This window comes from Nicotiana tomentosiformis, chromosome 1 (genome assembly GCF_000390325.3).
Source record: "Nicotiana tomentosiformis chromosome 1, ASM39032v3, whole genome shotgun sequence".
NCBI classification, from domain to species: domain Eukaryota; kingdom Viridiplantae; phylum Streptophyta; class Magnoliopsida; order Solanales; family Solanaceae; genus Nicotiana; species Nicotiana tomentosiformis.
Genome location: NC_090812.1, coordinates 40,889,219 through 40,907,412, shown reverse-complemented (window position 1 = coordinate 40,907,412; position 18,194 = coordinate 40,889,219). Strand labels below are relative to the sequence as shown.

Genomic DNA, 18,194 nt, shown 5'->3' with positions numbered 1-18,194 from the left:
ACGGGGAATATTTCTCGTCGACATGAGATGCCCATGAACCCAATTCAAGAGGTGGAAGTATTCGATGTATGGGGAATCGACTTTATGGGACCATTTGTCAGCTCATATAATAACAAGTACATACTTGTAGCGGTGGACTATGTCTCGAAATGGGTAGAAGCTGTGGCATTTCCAACAAATGATGCGAAGGCAGTTATTGGTTTCCTGAGAAAGAACATCTTCACCCGATTTGGCACTTCAAAAGTTATCATCAGTTATGGGGGCACCCACTTCTGCAACCGAGCCTTTGCAAAGTTGTTGGAAAAATATGGCGTTCGCTATAAAGTTGCTACTCTGTATCACCCACAAACAAGTGGGAAAGTCGAGGTGTCAAATAGAGAAATCAAAAGTGTTTTGACCAAAACTGTAAATGCTACTCGGACTGATTGGGCGAGAAAATTGGATGATGTGCTATGGGCTTACCGCACTACATTCAAAACTCTGATTGGTATGTCACCGTACAAATTGGTGTTTGGAAAGGCATGTCACTTAATGGTGGAGTTAGAGCATAAAGCCTTCTGGGCGTTACGACAATTAAATCTGGACTTGGAGGCCGCTGGAACTAGTAGAGTCACAGAGCTACATGAACTCGACGAGTTCCGTTACCATGTTTTTGAGAGTACAAAGTTATATAAGGAAAGAATGAAACTTGTGCATGACAAAAACATTCTTGAGCGAAATTTTTAAGCCGGGAGACGTGGTATTATTATTCAGTTCGAGATTGAGGTTGTTTCCGGGCAAATTGAAGTCAAGATGGTCAGGACCATTTTATGTGCTAGAGATTCATCCCACCGGAGCCGTAGAGATTGCTTCAGAAGATGGCTCTCGCAAGTTCAGAGTCAATGGTCACAGGTTGAAACATTATTTGGGCATGGATGAGACGACAGTAGTATCGGTGACTCATTTGCTAGAGCCAAAAATGTTGAGCGAGCCTTAAGTCGATTACCTACGTCGTGCCGCGACGTTAAATCAGGAACTTCATGGGAGGCAACCCATTATAATGTTGTATTCGCCATGTCGTGACGTTCACTAAGGCACTCGTTGGGAGGCAATCCAATTAGTAGTTGATTTTTAGCGTAGTTAGATTTTTTTTTCTTTTTCGTTTATAGGAACTAACATGTTTGCAGGCAATTTCGGTGGGTCATGCACTGAACCTCACGTTGCGTGGTCCCTAGCAAGCTTGGCCAGGCGAAAAGCCACGAGTCGCCAGATCGAGTGCTCGCGTGGGAACTCGCCTTGCAAGGGTTACAACGAGATGCATCTCGCGTGGAGTATTGCGCCGCGCGCCCCAGAACTCGCATTGGAGCTCGCCTCGCGAGGGAGAAAGCGAGGCAGTAACCTCGCGTCGCCAGTTAAGTGAGTTTTTCGGTTATTTCTTTTCTTTTGTTTTTTTTAAACCCCACCCTTAAAACCTAACCTAAACGCCCCAAAACCACACTGCTCACAAAAGCTCACAACTCACACAAAAACATACTGCCAAACCCCCTCCCTCACAAACCCATTGAAGACAAGCATTCCTCTGCTCCTTTCTTCACCTGCAACATCAATTCAAGGGCAATCCCTAATCTTAAACATCTAAGGTATGATTTCTACCTCCATTCTTTAACATTTTAGAATTGGGTGAATGCATGTCATTGGATAAAAATTTTGGGGTTGTTCTTCATTGTAACAATGTGTTTGTGTGTCCCAGCCCCATGAACCCTATAGGAATGGTGTTGTTTTTTGTGTGAACAAGTGGTAACACGGAATTCCCAAGCCGAGTTGGGAGGGTGAGGCAATCCCTCATCTCTACAAGCACTCTCATGGCACTAGTGCGTGCTAAGTGTTTGTCATAATGCCTCAAAGGCATTCTTTGTCCCCCATTGGAGCCCGAGTCTCCGGTAGTGTAAGACTAGTGCTATGTAGCCGTGCACCACTTTAAAATTTTAAGTGTGGGGTGGCTCACCGATAGCCCGATGCTTAAAAATTGGAGGAAACATCCTTGTGTCATTGCTTGATTCTCATGCTAAGAGAAGGAGATGAGGTGAAGTCTGAGTAACCTCAGAAAATTGTTGAACATTATTTGATGAACTCTTAAGTGTGGGGTCGCAAGACCATGTTTTGAATTTTGCAATGCGTCCTAAACTGATTAATGCTCACTTGTGTAGGTACAAACATGCCTCCAAGGAAGGACACCAGTAAAGGCAAGGTCACATCCACTGCTCCGTCTAAGGCTAAGGCTCCTTCCGCACCTCCACCGAAGAAGAGAAAAGAGAGGGGGAGCCACTTCAAGTCAAGTTGAAGGACTGCAAGCAGTGGCAGCTATAGCAGCCACTCGCCCACAACCTCAAGGACAGAGGGAGTTTGGACTCAAGAGCATACCTCCACATGTTAAGGATCGGTACAAACGTTGTAGGCCGAGACATATACATCCGGAATATGCTATTCATGAGCGTCGCCTGCAAGCCAAGTACCAAGCAATCTGGAGAGGTATTAATGATTTGGGGCTGAGTTACGTGTTCAAAAATACCGGGAATATTAATGTCAATCTGGTTCGGGAGGTTTATACCGGTTTTGATCTAAATAATCCTGAGCAGCTGGTGCCTATTAGGGGAAGGTTGATCGATTTTTTAGCATCGGCAATATGCAATTTCTTAGATGCGCCGGATGTTCCCCAGGAACCCTTGGACAACTTCATCGCCCGTCCTACATATTGAGAACTGAGACACACTCTTTGTGGTATCAATTCTGTGGCGGCTTGTGTTCGGGATAAGAAAACCAATCGTCATAGGAAATTTCCTAAGAAGAAAATGAAGGCAGAAGCTCAAGAGTGGTTGAAATTGATTAATACACGACTCCTACCTTGCAACCATGACACTCTTATTAGCCGTGAAAGGACGTGCATGTTATATTTCCTCATGACTGGCCAGAGGGTGAATGTGGGCCACTTGATCCGCTACCAGATGACTCAAGTAAGAAGTACCAAGAGAATTGATCGAATGCCCTTTGTAAACATGTTGACTCAGTACTTGAGACATGAAGAGGTGGAGGAGGAGAAAGCTTTCGATCACATCATTGATCAGCCCCTACGACCAATGGACATTATAAGCATCCGGGTTAAGGAGAAGACTGTTATGCCATCAATGACAGATGTCGAGCGCAATGCTCGCGATGACAACTTTATGGTCCATTTATATGGGATGATGGACTTGCAGCTTCGGATTGGGGGACGTTCGGCCACTAACAGGAGAGGGCCATACTGGAGGAGCATTTCCCGCTTAATGCTCATGCTCAACAGCTGGTTGGGCTTGGTGATGGCTACAGACTCCCAGAGGATGAGGATTTCAACACACATGAGCAGTCTGAGGCCGATCCGGAGCAGTCAAATGATGATGATGATGAGGAGGAGGAGGAGGAAGAGGAGGAGGAGGAAGCAGAAGATGAGGAATGAGCAGCCTTCGAGGATGAAGGCGATGACGAGGCTTGATCAAGGAGTTTTCATACACCCTACTTTGTTATTTTTCTTGTTTTGTCTGTTTGAGTGTGCACTGAGGACATTGCATGAAATAAGGGTGGGGTAGTAACTTGTAAATATTAGTCTTGTTTGAATTCATAGTTTTTTTGTAGTTAGTGTCGTCTTAACCTTTTAGAAAAAAAAAAGTAGAAAAATTGGACTCTTCCCGACAATAGATCTCCTAGACAGTTTTCTTGAGGGAATTAAGTCTAAAGAAAAAAAAATTTCTTTGTAGGTAGTGCAGTAATTTTTCTTCGATTTTTCTTTGTGCCGCGGTTCTTTTCCAAAGGTTTTAGTTAAACCGGGTGCAGTTAGTTTTAATTTTTAAGAGTAGAAACCACTGTGCTATGAATTGAATTGTAGCGATATCTCTTGACTTTGTTATGCCTTGAGAATAGTGAGTACTCTGGTTGTGACGCTTAGGCTCAGTTTTTGACTCTAGTAAACGTACCTTAAATCGTAGATTCTTAAATTTGCTTAACTGCTTTGACTAGAGTGTCGTGATAAAACCAATCCTGAGTGAGTTATGTGCCATGTCTGTGGGAGGTTTGTATGTATTCTGTGCATTGCAGTTGATGTCTAGAACTTGCCCCGTATGTATGCAAAGCGAAATAGTAGTCTTGTTCAGTCTGGAAAGTGATATAGGTATTTTTTTTTGTTGAGTCAGATATTTATAGTTTACCCGCCTAAATGTCATATAATGTAGTTAACCCCTTTGAGCCTATAATCATATTTTTTTGGTAACCACATTACAAGCCTTACCCTTATTTGAATTGACCATATATTTGAACCTTGTCACCTCTCATGAGCACTTGAATTGTGATGAATTATGTAAAAGTTAAAGTGTGGGGTGGTGGTTGGCTTTTGAGTAGAACAAATGAAATAAGGAGAAAGGTGCATCGTTTTGAAAAGAAAGAAGAAAAAAAATATATCAATAAAAGCCACTTAAAAAAAATAAAAAAAATACATATATAGTTGTATTGTATAAAAAAATAATTTTTGATGATGGTGGCTAGTGATATAATTCTGCTTAAAGAAGTATGGGATAATATACATTGATGTAAAGGAGGAGTTTTGGTTTGACATAAGTATGGGCGTGAGTGTTAAAGTATATGTATTAAAGTGCTTAATGGAGGTATAGTCACTCATATCTAAATGTATCCGACCCGACCCGTAGCCTACATTACAACCAAATAAAGTCCTACTTGGTCCTAGACTGAATGAGCTCGATGAGTAGAGTATTATACCACGGGCAAGCCTATGGTGCATTATTTGTGGCATGTGAATGTTATTTCTGAGAGCGAGTCAATTCTTCCTATATTGAGTCCCTACGGTCTTAAAATTTATTGTGTGTGGAACTAATATCTTTTGTTGTATGAGGGCACATGATTCATGATAGAAAGGTAATATCATTGACCTCCATGTTAGAGTAAGTAAGTGAATTGTGAATAATGCATGGTATTTGTTAGTCAAATCTTGAGGTGAGGATGTTACACCTTTGTGCTTAGTATATTTTAAAGATTCTTGGTGTGATGAGTTAAGGGAATTGCTTAAAAAGGTCGTGTCTATAAGTGTAGTTTGATTGCTAGAAGACGAGCAACATTTAAGTGTGGGGTATTGATATTTGGCTATAATTTTATATTTTTGTATATTATTTACCTTACATTTTAGGTGTTTTAATGCTAAACTATACTTTATTTGTGCGTAATGGAGTATATTTTATGTGCTGATACATTGAAAATGAAATTAAAGCAAAAGAAATATTTAAAGTATAAAGCGTGCTCGAAAACAGTTAGAAAGAAGAAAGAAAGAATTGAGCAGCGGAAAAATGAAGAAGCTGGCAAAGCAAGCTATTGAGCTCGCGTGGAAGCAGGCGACGCGAGGGTCAGGGCGAGGTTGAGCGCGCGGAATGTCTCGCGCCGCACAGTCTGAGGCGAGTTGTATCTCGCCTTTTACCTCGCGAGGCACGGCCCATAGCGAGCCTGATGCGATTTTGAAGGCTTATTTCGTCTCCTTGTTGGACTTGGACTTGGGCTATGTCGTTTAGGTCTTTTCCTACACATATAAATAGATATTAAACACCACTTTTGAAGGAATTTTTTTTTGGCGACCGGAGGCAAGAATAGCTCGTGGAACAACTTTTGGGGGAAAGAATCATGGAGTTCTACATTCCTTCATCTTTTCTTTGTAATTTAATTATGCAAAATACTTAGAAAATTGTTACTATGAGTATGAGTAGCTAAACTTCTAATATAGGGTTTTGATGGAACCTATTGGAGGATGTTTTTCCTGTTACGTTTAATATAGATTTGCCGTAGCTTTTTCTCTATTTGTTCAACTACGTTTATATTGTGGTTGGTTGAAGAGCTCTCAATCGACTGTGCCTATTTAGTGTGTATTACTCGGAAGAGAGTGCATATTTAGGTAGTTGTTGAACAACATCACTCATAACGTATGTGAGAGATCAATACAAAGGGTTTAAAGGTGGGATTAGGAATAACGAAACCTTGGTGCGATCCGAGTGAGCCGTAACTTAGTGCTAGCTAGCGTAGTTCAGAAGAATATGTCTAGTAAATTATGGTAGTTACTCGGGAGAGAATTACGACACTCGAAGCGCTCATGATCGGTAGAGAAAATTTAAGCAAATTTATAGGAAACGTAGCGGAAAGGAATCCGACAATAGGGGAAATCAGAACCTTAGATCATTCCAAATCTTGTCTACAACCTGTTCGTAGTTAGTTACTAATTACTGCATTTTCATTACTTGATCTTTAGTTAGTAAACATCCAATTCGTTATTTAATATTTCTTAAGATTGATTACGTGAATTTGTGTGAATCTAGTAGTTGTGCTTAGTAGGTTAATTCCCTGTAGGATTCGACTTCGCACTTGTAAATTGGATTATATTTGCAACAACCACTTAGTCCTTTTTATAAGGCATAGTTGGGCGTGATCATATATCATACTAATATTGAATACTATGGATATATCTAACTCTTTATTTTTTTTTTTTGCTCATCAGAGAACATTTATTAAAAGTAGGAAATTAAATAGTGTTATTACAATATGGAACTGATCTTAAGGATTCAGTCCCTGAATATCTAACTCATTATATGAGATATGATGTCAAGTTAACTTCTACAACTACATCATTTTATGATAAAGGGCTAACAATAAAATGTTTTCAATGTACGATAATCAGTTCACAAGCAAAGGATAATCGAACCATATACATACACATAAATATGTACATAAATACAATGATACAAATATCTAGTCACGTAAAATGCATATATATATATATATATATATATATATATATATATATATATATATATATATATATATATATATATATATATATATATATATATATATTAGTAAGTAGTTCATCTAAATTTATATTACCCACTTTATAAATTTGAAATATTCAAATGTTTGGCACCAATAATTATAAAATTATCTATTAACATGTTTCAAACTTTGATATGGTTTTCTGTTATTTAACTAACTTTCGCAATATTTTGGCTACCACTTTTAATCAAGTATACACCAAGGGTGTGTTTAGTACGAAGGAAAATATTTTTCGAAAAATATTTTTAAATTTTTTCATGTTTGGTTGGCTTAAATGCTTTGGAAAATATTTTCCTTATGAACTCATTTTCTTTCAATTGGAGGAAAATGTTTTCCTTATCAAGAGAAGGAAAAATATTTTTCAAAACTCCTTATCAACCTTCCCCACCCACCCCACACCCTCACACCCACCCACCTAATCCCACCCCTCTCTCCAAAAAGGCTTTTTTTTTCCTTTCAAATTTCAGTTTTTTTTTTCCGTCACCACCCACTCTACACCCCCCTCCCCCGTAAAAAAAAGTTTTTTTTTTACTTTTTTTTGTAATTTTAAATTTTTATTTTTTCGTTTTTCTACACCACCCACCCCACTGTCCCCCCCACCCCGCACAAAAAAAAGTTTTTTTTAAAACTTTTTTTTTTTGTAATTTTCAAATTTCTATATTTTTTTCTGCACCACCCACCCCCTCCCCCACCCCCCCCCCCCCCATGCCTTAGAATTTTTTTTTCTACTTTTTTTTTTTTGTAATTTCAAATTTCTATTTTTTTCGTTTTTATGCACCCCCACCCCACCGCCGCCCCTGCCCCTTCCCCCTCCCGGGAAAAAATATTTTTTATATATATTTTCAGTTTTAGTTTTTTCATCTTTCGGTTTACAGGTTCAAAATTTTACAAGTTCCAAAGTATGAGTTCAGAGGTTTATGTGTTTGGATTTCCCAGCTAAACTAATGGTGCAACTTAACTTAAATAGAGGGAGTACCAATTTACCACATTTTAACCAAAATTTGAAGTTTCTTTTGTAACACATTCAATTTTAATTTAATCTGCCTATGCATGTGAATATATTACTTTATGTTTTGAAATTGAAATGTCAACTTTTTGAACAAGGGATATTTAAAAAAAAGTCTTCTTATAATATTCTCTCAAATTTTCTCCATTTTATTCTCGCCAAAAAAAATAAATTAAAAGTGAAGGCATGACGTCACATAATACACCAACTAACTACTCGTCCATGTACCTAATACTAAGCACAAAACCAAATTAAGATATTCACTTGAAAACAAAAACATTAATTTATTTAGATAAAACACGACTAAAGCTAAAAGGCTAAAGTAGATCCATTTAAGTTAGTAACAAATTATATCATCCCACAGCCACACTAGAAGAAATACTTTAGCATTATTAGCATTAGGAAAAAAGAGAAGGAATTTTTTTTATTTGCTCCTGTTTGGTAGATGAGAGAAAGTGGACGGAAAAAGCGATTTCTCCTTTCTCTGTATTTTCCTTTTCCTTTCTCTCCCAACTCTCCCCGTATGTGAAGTATCGGGTCATTTCTCCTGGGCTCTCCGTGAACCGCCGGTTCAAAACGCATTTTCTCCGATGAGATTTCCGCCGCTAACATCAATTGAGGATTCCGATTTTCATCACAGCATTCGAGAACCGTAGATTTTGACTGAAGATATCAACATTCGAATACAAACCCTAGCAATCAGGTTTGTATTCTTCTTCCTTTTATTTTTTGTTCGTGCCCATATTTTGCTTTGTCGAACGCCTAAAGCTAATCTCTGGTTCGTCAATTTTAACCAGTTTGGTAATTTTGATCTGGAGAGTGATGTGCTGTTTGCATTTTCATATGATTTAGTGAATGCTTTCATAATATGTAATCTCTGATGAAAGTTTTGCTGTTGAGAGATTACAGTTAGTTTTTGGCTTGAGAATTTTAGTCGATTGGGTGGTTGTTTCCTAGATGAATTTTGGTTATTCTGATCCGGAGAGTTGATTCGTTGTTTTGCTCTGAATTATATAATGATTTAAAGATTTATTTAAAATGAATTCACCAATTTGAAATTATCATGATGCAGGTTTGGTCGTTTGGTTGGATGTGAATTTTTTAGGCTCTGAATTAGCTATTTTCTGGATCTTGTTACACTTAAGCATTAGAGGAATCCGTTATTGTTCAACTGTATTCTCTCTCTTTTGCTCGGTGAGAAGAAATATGCAGAAGAGCGGGAATCTTGCTAAAAATAATTCTTTGAGACTTACAACTCAGCAGTCTCTTCGACGTCTAGGGTTGTGTTCCCAGATTACAACAGCAGGGCAGCATTCATCTCCGGTTGTTTTCCCTGAAAAACGAAGTAAAGGAAGAAGTTCGATACGTGGAGAACTTAGTCTGAGTAATAATGACCCTAAGAAAGAGAAAAATGAGGAGCACAGGATTGACATCGGGGATGAGCAGTCTGACCTGCTCGGATATGAAGTGTTTTCTGGAAAGCTGGTTTTAGACAAGGGGAAGGCAAATAAAAATTCTGAGTTAGAAGCCTCAAAGGAGGTTACTAGCCAGGATGCTGTTGAAGCCAAACTTACTAGCAAGGCTATGGTTTGGGGTCCTGATATGCTGCGTCTGGAAGATGTTATTTCGGTAAGGTTCTTTAAGGGATTATGGGTTTTGTCAGAATTTGTATCACTTCCGTTTGAGTTTTACTAAGCAGTAGGTTCTGCACGTACCACAGGTATCATACTGTCCTGGACTCCGACATTTCACCATCCATTCATATCCCCTTAGAAGAGGTTTTTTAAAAACTCGAAGAAGCCAGAAGGATTTTCGCTTCTTAGCTTCTTCATCAGAGGAAGCACTTCAATGGGTAAATGCATTTGCCGATCAACAGTGTTATGTGAATATATTGCCTCACCCTCTGGCTTCATCAAAGAAGCAGGCTTCTGATTTGGTTACTAATGAATTTCCTCTCGAGTCATATGTACGATGTAAAAATCCTCCTAGAATGCTTGTCATTTTAAACCCAAGGTCTGGCCGTGGTCGTTCAAGTAAAGTATTCCATGACAAGGTTGAACCTATATTCAAGGTATGTTCTAGAACTGTAATCTGTTATTATCTAGCTGACAATTTTATTTGCACCTCTAACTGCATGATTTTTTTTAAAGTTAAGCTAAATGCATGAAAATATTGTAGTGGTCGCAATCATCTAGTGTTGATACCGCTGGATGTAAATGAAATAAATCGTTTCTCTAATAGCATTCTCTCTTAGCCAACAGTCCTTGCTGTTAGAAAGGGGATGTGTTTGTTCATTGCGTTATGCAGACTATCTGATTTGTCCCCCTAATCCCTATTTTCCTTTATGTTCATTATTCATTGCTTTCTAGTGTTTATCCAATTAGTTGCTCCGTTGCTTGTCCACATGTCTCTTATATTTTCCCCGTCCCCAACTGTCACGACTTGCATACAACTATAAAAATTGTTTGGGGTTTGGCAAAACTTGCAAAATGATTGAGAAAAACAAACACAAATTTTACTTAACCAAAAAAAATTGATAACTGCAAATGTTGTCATCACAATAACTATTTTTCTTGATAATTGTCGTCAGATATTTCTTTACAAATTATACATCTTCTCAATTATGAAGTCCAGAAAGGCTCAATTTACATAATCATATGCCTTATCCTAGTTCAGTTTGATATTTATCTTGGAATCAATTATTGCGTTTGCAATTGATGCTGTAGAATGTCAAAAGGGAAGCACTGCTACAAAAATCTTGTAGTTGCTTTTACTGGATTTATAGGTCTGAAGTCTCTACCGTTCAATCTCTCATATTGTTTTTTGGAATAAGCTCTATAAGGAGTTCTTAGTGTTTTATACCCCTATTACAACAACAGCAACCCAGTAAAATTCCTGAAGTAAGGGATCTGGGGAGGGTTGTGTGTACGCAGACCTTACCCTTACCCCATGGAGTAGAGAGGCTGTTTCCGATAGACTCTCGGCTCAAGAAAACGAAAAAGACGAAAGAGACAATATATCAATACCATCAAGTTTATACCCCTATTGTATGCATCATTTTTCATTTTGCACTGTCTTTTTATTTTTTTAACAATTTGCCCCTTGACCTATTTATTTCTCTGCAAATCACAAAAGAGTTCATAATTTTATGAATTATATAAAAAAAAATTGTAAGGACTAAAATAGGAATTATATAATTTTATAGAAAAAGAAGGGTTGAGAGATGGTAACGAGACATTTAATTTTTCCGTGAAGCTTTACACAAAAATCATCAAAAGCTTAGCTAATTAACATAAACTATGCCATTCCATTGGCTTGAATATTGTTCATTTCAGAAACATTCTATTCAGGAAGAACTTTTTAGTATCGTGGTGTTCAAGCTCCATTCTGAAGTTTGCTACTCTTCCGTCCAAATAAAAAGAAAAAATACGTCATTTGATTGCTAAAAAAAGATAAACAAGAAAAATGTTGATCTTGAGCAAATGAAGTGGAAACTTTTAAGTTTAATGCGATGGACGCATCAAGGGTTTAGCTCTCCACTCTATCCGAATCCTAAAATATCCAACAACTTCTGGAGTAACAATTAACATTGCTCTCTAAGCCGTCACGAGCTACAGCTTCCAAGAGTGATGTAGAAGTAATATACTATGAATGAGCATCTAGAATATATTAAACCTTGAAGGCTGCGAGAATCTCTATCTGCTCAGATGAACGATCTTCCGAAAGAAATTAGCTTCCGTTCTCCAAATAGATAAATAATCTATTAGAGATAATTTAAGTCATCAGTTATCTTTCATCTTTGGTAACTCTCGTGTCTTTGACAGAAATGCAGAATAACTTTAACATGTCTCTCTTGCCAGCTTAGGTATTAGAGCCGAGCAAAAAGAAACTCATTCCATGCATCATTCCCTTTTTTTTTTGTGTGTGAATACGGTAGGTAAATGCTTGATTCTTTCCTCTTTCTCCTTGCACTCTTCCTTTTCAGAACCCCCCACCCCCCCCCCCCACCCCTCTTTTTTCCCCCTTTAAATATATATAGTTCCTACCTTGCATCTCACAGAATGTACTATTTTATGGCTTTTAAGGTATGAATAAGTTAGGGGGTAAATTGTGGGAAACAAAAGGATAAATTGCAAACCAAAATGGTGCATACATCAGGTGTGCAAAATGCGAAGAATTCGCGCTATAAGAGAGGCATTCTAAATTGGTTTTATTATTCCTCTGACTAGTAGAGGAGTTCCTTCTGATACTTCCTGGTTTTAAGGCAGTACTTTTCATGTGTAATTCGTTGTGAGAGCCGATTGTGATATTAGGTGCAGATTAACAAAGTTATGTTTATGTCACGTATGCCTTCTATTGTGCATCCTTGAGATTCTCTTTTTTCAGAATTTCTCTTTGGGTGAATGTTTCCGATTCAATCAGATTATCTCAGACTGGATATCCTTGTTCGTTCTTGTTCTCAACTTTAACTCTGTTTCTATTGAATTAACAGCTTGCTGGGTTTAAGTTGGAAGTAGTCAAAACCACATCTGCAGGTCATGCCAAGAAACTTGCAAGCACGGTTGACTTCAGCACATGTCCTGATGGTATTTCTTTCAATGCTTTAGTTTTTCTGTTATTCAGTTTTAGTTGTCTAAGACCATGTTCAGCATTGTTTTTTCTTATATTCTCTGTTTTGGAAAATGTTCAGGCATTATATGTGTAGGAGGCGATGGCATAGTGAATGAGGTTAGTTATGGTCTGTCTTTCTCCAACTTCACAAGTGACAAGTGTGTATGTCTGCAGTGCATATATAGCTCAATTACTCTCCTTTCTTGCATCAATAAGTCAGTTTTTATGCTCAATAAAGGTTTTTCGAGTAGCATTAAATCGAGAGAGCTATCGTGACATAATTTAGGTGTGCACAGAGTTACCTGATTTGCTATTTTTTTCTTTAATAGCATATTGTTTCTTCTTTAGGATAGAGACATCCTTTATGTTGTTGTGGATTGCTTATATTGAGTCAATTAAGACCTAAGATGGCTGGCTTCTTTGAGATTTAGTACAAATACCGACCTTGTGCAAAGTTCCTGTACCCTGTAAAACAAACAGTAAGATCTGTCAATTATGAGTCATTAAGTTGGATGTTTTTCTATTTGAGATAGTGCTTCGTTTATAAGATGGATGCAGTTTCATCTAAGGGGTTGGCAATCTTGTTAAAGGCTACACAAAAAGGTTAAAGAACAAGAAAGCCTGATACACCCCCTTGATTCTAGAAAATATAATCACTCTTTGAGGCCCCTTCATTAGAATTTCACTTCTTTGTGTTTTCTTCAAGCAAGTAATAGTATACAAAAAGGGGGAAGATCCTCTATACATGAAGTATAGAGTGAATAAAGCCTATAAAGGGGTTTATCTCAATGGGATCTGGTCAATCATCTTTAACATGCTGGAGCATCATTTGGCACAAAAAGTACAAAGTTTGATGAGTCTCCTAGATTCTTTTCTGTTTTTATATCTTCCACCAGCTTTCTGCCCTTTGCAATCTCATTTTCAGAATGCTCTTTTCTTTTGGTTACACTCAGCCTCGTTTTTTTTTTAGCTTCTTAGTCACCCTATATGTGGTTCGTCCCTTCCCCGAACCCGGCGCATAGCGGGAGCTTAGTGCACCGGGCTGCCCTTTTTTTTTTAGTCACCCTATATGTAGTTATTGATTTTGTGTTCAGAATAGAATTTTCACATTTGTTGAATTATGGCCTTAAGCTAAACTGCATGCTGATAAATTTTACTATAGGTTCTTGACATCTTTGAACTGCTAAGTTGGTCATTCTGAACCAAAAAGTGAACTTTACCAATATTTGCTGGTTGACATTTAAAAGGTGTGCTCAGAATTAGTTAATCTAGCTTACTCGTCCAGAAAATTAAGTTAAACTTTCTTACATAACTTTCCTGATTCAGGTTTTAAACGGGCTACTCAGTAGGGATAACCAGAAAGAAGCAATTTCAATTCCAATTGGAATCATTCCTGCTGGTTCTGATAATTCTCTGGTCTGGACTGTGCTTGGAGTTAGAGATCCCGTGTCCGCTGCCATAGCAATTGTCAAGGTATGTTTCATCTCTCTTGATGCGTCTTCATGCTGATTATATTTATAGGTTACAAAAGACGTGTGCTAGCTCCAGTATAAACAAAAGAATATGCTAGGATTAGGGAGCTAACAAAATCAAATAATTGATCAGTGCTATTTACAGAAGTTAAGTTACTCCTACTGAACAAATAAAGCTAACATCTAGCCTTCAGGGAATGATTTGGAGTTGATTCCATCAAACATCCGAAATATTATTTGAAATATCTCACTACTGCTGCTAGGTTATCTACTCCTTTCATGTAGTGTCGATTTCTTGTTTCAGGGAGGGCTTACAGCTACAGATGTTTTTGCTGTCGAGTGGGTTCAAAGTGGTAGAATTCACTTTGGGACGACTGTCACCTACTTTGGCTTTGTAAGCGATGGTACTAAATCTTTTAATTCCTAGCAGTTATTAATGTTTATGCTTTACAATAATTTGGTAAGATAATCATGTGCTATGATAACTTTGTGATTATTACCTATACAAATGCAGATACTTGAGTAGGGTAAGATAAGGAGTCGGACACGAAAGAGGAAATTTGGAAAACTAGGGTATGCATTACCCTAGAACATGATTATTGATATTTGATCTTTCATATCGCCTAAAATGTCTAATCAAGAACTATTAGTAAATATTTATCAACCAATCATAACATGCCTATATCACTGAAAATGTCCCAGATGACAGAGTTTGCTAGGATTACTTAACAAAGAAGAGTCTATCAAACTTAACCTTCAGTTACGTGAAAGCATCTCAAATTATGTGTTTGCTTAAGACTTAAGGCAACTCCTTTTTTTCCTTTTTCTTTTTCGAGTTTTGTCTACTGTGCTTTCTATCTCCTTATGTGTTCCGACTTCTGTGTTTTAATTGAATAATTTGTTGTTATTACATTTAAAATGCATACTATCTGCCTTTTCTAATATATTTTGGCTCCAAAATTATGAATTGGGTAAAATGGTAATTATCTTGCCTCCTTTTTGTCTTCCAACTGCGGTATCCTGTTCCTTCTTAAATAGATGGTGCCTAAATACAAGGAAAAATTTGGGATGCAACTAACTGAATTGATATTGTAACTTGTAAAAGCATTTGTGCCTGACGATTACACGAAAAAACATGCATAGATTTGGTGTATGTGCTTCATAACTTGTCACTTGAAAAGCTGACATGTATCATCTGAGTTATGGTTTTATGGAGAAGCTTTTGCTGCAGATTCTTATAGGTATTGCCCTCGTTTCCTCTCAGATACAATGGGAACTATCTTGTTGGTCTCTGCATTAGTAAATATTGTGAGCTACCTTTGGGAGGGTATCCTCTATGAAATATTAGCTTTGTCATAACAGAAGATAAATAAAAAAGTTATTAAGACTAAGTAATTTTGAGAATGTAAAAGGTTGATTTGTTGATTGAAAAGGTTGGCATGTTGGCTCTCTGGCTTCGGTCTAGTGGTGAGAGCACAACCGTGATGTGTGGGTGAGGCAGAGGCTCATGTCACGGGTTCGAACCGTGCTGCAAACAAAAGCTCGGTATTTAAGTAGATAAGGGTAGAGGGGCCGATTACCAAGTTCCGAACCGTGTGCCATTGACTGTCGAAGATTTCTCGGTTATCTAAAAAAAAAGGAAGAGGTTGCCGTGTCTCTATGAATTCTCTACTTTCCTCGACAAGAGTGGGTTGCTCTAGTGGTGAGCACCCTCCACTTCCAACCAAGAGGTTGTGAGTTCGAGTCACCCCAAGAGCAAGGTGGGGAGTTCTTGGAGGGAGGGAGTCGAGGGTCTATCGGAAACAGTCTCTCTACACTAGGGTAGGGGTAAGGTCTGCGTACACACTACCCTCCCCAGACCCCCACTAGTGGGATTATACTGGGTTGTTGTTGTTGTTGTTGTTGTAGCAGTAGCAGTTGTGTTTTGCATGGATATTTAGTATTTATCAGTATATGGTATCTCTGTCTGAATTGCATATATTTTCAGATAGTAAGTGTACTTCAATTATCTATTGTAGTGCTGGAACTATCTGAGAAATACCAGAAGCGGTTTGGTCCATTGCGCTACTTTGTCGCTGGTTTCCTCAAATTCATGTGCTTACCGAAGTACAGTTTTGAAGTGGAATATCTTCCAGCGCAGAAAGAAGCAACTGGAGAAGGAAAAGGTTTGGTTGAGAGGGAAGTCATTGATATGTCTGAATTGTACACAGACATCATGAGGAGATCAAGCAAGGAAGGGCTTCCCAGAGCCTCTAGCTTATCAAGTATTGATTCTATAATGACCCCAAGTAGAATGTCCGCAGCAGACTTGGATACTACATGCAGTAGCACTGAGCCATCAGAATATGTGCGGGCCATTGATGCAAAATCCAAACGTTTATCTGCCGGACGGAGTGGCAATACAACTTATGAACCGGAAGTTATCCATCCTCAGCTTCCACTTTCAGCAACCCCGAATTGGCCCAGGACTAGGTCCAAATCAAGAACAGATAAAGGATGGAGTGGGTTGACTGCTACAAATGACCCCACTAGATCTTCTTGGGCAAATACAACTACAAATGATAAAGAGGATATCTCATCAACGATGTCAGACCCTGGCCCAATTTGGGAGACGGAACCAAGATGGGACACAGAACCTCATTGGAATATGGAAAATCCTATTGAATTGCCTGGACCAGCAGATGAAACTGAAGATGCTGTGCGGAAGGATATTGTTCAGAAGTCTGCAGAAGAATGGGTGACTACCAAAGGTCAATTTCTTGGTGTCCTGGTATGCAACCATTCATGCAAAACTGTTCAAAGCTTAAGTTCACAGGTTGTGGCCCCAAAAGCAGAGCCTGATGATAACACGTTAGATCTGTTGTTGGTCCATGGAAGTGGAAGACTGAAGCTTATCAGGTTCTTCTTGCGTCTGCAAATGGGCCGACATCTTTCCCTCCCATACGTTGAATATGTCAAGGTAAAGCAGCAAATGGATTTTGGATGCAAAATCCTTGTTTTTTCCTACTAAGGCAGAGTTTTTGAGTGCATTAATACAGGTTTCCCTGTCTACATGGAGGCCATTACTGTATGGATATTTTCAAAACATCAATCTACTTAGTAAAGATAAACTGCCTCAAGAAACTTACAGTTTCAGTTTAGAGCTCACCCATCTATTTCAGAAAATCTGGTTTAGAGACTTTTAATGAGGTTTTGTTGGTTGGTACTCACTGAATTCAAAATAAGCTTCATTCCTATGCAATGCAGGTTAAAGCAGTAAAGATTAAGCCCGGAAAGCACTCACACAGTAGCTGTGGTATCGATGGTGAACTTTTCCCAGTAAATGAGCAAGTGATTTCGTCCTTGCTTCCAGAACAGTGCAGGCTTATTGGTCGTGCCCCAGGTAATTGCAAGTGATTGATGCATGTATATCTTCAATAGGTCTCTCTACCTATTTGTCATTGAGGTCCTTGTAAATTTTGTCAATGTTGCTTACATTTTTTCAAATTGTATGTCAGCTTATATATTAATGTGTACCCTTGTCGTAACTTGTATTAATGCCTTTGAGAGTTGGCTTTGTATGGATATTGGCCTTATTCCTTGTACTGGTTTGACAAAGCGTGTAAATTATTGGTTTGCGTTTGTTGAGGAAGGAAATTTCACTCTTTTGGTTATCTAACACTTACCCTCTCTATCCCCCTCTTTGCTCCATTAAACCCCCCCCCCCCCCCCCCCCCCTCTAGCACTAGCACTAGCTGGAAAGGAAAGGGGGGGAAAAAGGCCCGAGAGAGGGGTGTGCTTCTTTGTTCTCTTGGCGTTGTTTAATTATTTGTTGAATTTTCTTTTTTCTATTGGTCACTTAATGAAATTTTGGTTGAAGTGGCAAGTTTACGACAGTATTAGTAAGGTTTGGGCATAAAAACATTATAAGGCTGAAAGTCGTCACTTACGTAAAAAGCCCCCCTGGGGGTCCCCCCACAATCTCGTCGCTGTTTCTGATAGAGTATGTATGTATGCACATATCTTTCACGGTAAATCTTGGTGGCACAATTAGTTGGTTACCTGAACTTTCTATCTTCTTGGTGGGCTTAATTTTTCACCTTTTAATTTTCTCACATTTTTTTCTCCTTCATTATGAATAGTAAAAACTAAATAAAGTATCTTTCACGATTTGCTAATACATATATTTTTATTCATATTATTTTTTGCATAAATAATACTATGTAAATTCCTGTATAATT

At 38.2% G+C, this 18,194-nt stretch overlaps 1 protein-coding gene across 1 annotated transcript; it reads left to right on the top strand.

The window, feature by feature from the left end:
• The first annotated feature begins 8,277 nt into the window (after positions 1–8,277).
• Positions 8,278–17,632, top strand: LOC104090264 (sphingoid long-chain bases kinase 1). The gene is made up of 9 exons (XM_009595327.4): positions 8,278–8,594; positions 8,964–9,520; positions 9,612–9,962; positions 12,384–12,477; positions 12,582–12,619; positions 13,829–13,975; positions 14,279–14,378; positions 15,993–16,933; positions 17,221–17,632. Exons 2-9 carry the CDS (start codon positions 9,098–9,100, stop codon positions 17,368–17,370), a joined length of 2,244 nt encoding a protein of 747 aa, XP_009593622.1. The 5' UTR covers positions 8,278–8,594; positions 8,964–9,097; the 3' UTR covers positions 17,371–17,632.
• The last annotated feature ends 562 nt before the right edge of the window (positions 17,633–18,194 follow it).

Coding starts and splice junctions, on each gene's coding strand:
- LOC104090264 (XM_009595327.4), top strand. CDS start 9,098: ATGCAGAAGAGCGGGAATCTTGCTAAAAATAATTCTTTGAGACTTACA. Junction 9,521..9,611: donor GTCTGGAAGATGTTATTTCG/GTAAGGTTCTTT, acceptor CACGTACCACAG/GTATCATACTGTCCTGGACT. Junction 14,379..15,992: donor CTTTGGCTTTGTAAGCGATG/GTACTAAATCTT, acceptor TATCTATTGTAG/TGCTGGAACTATCTGAGAAA.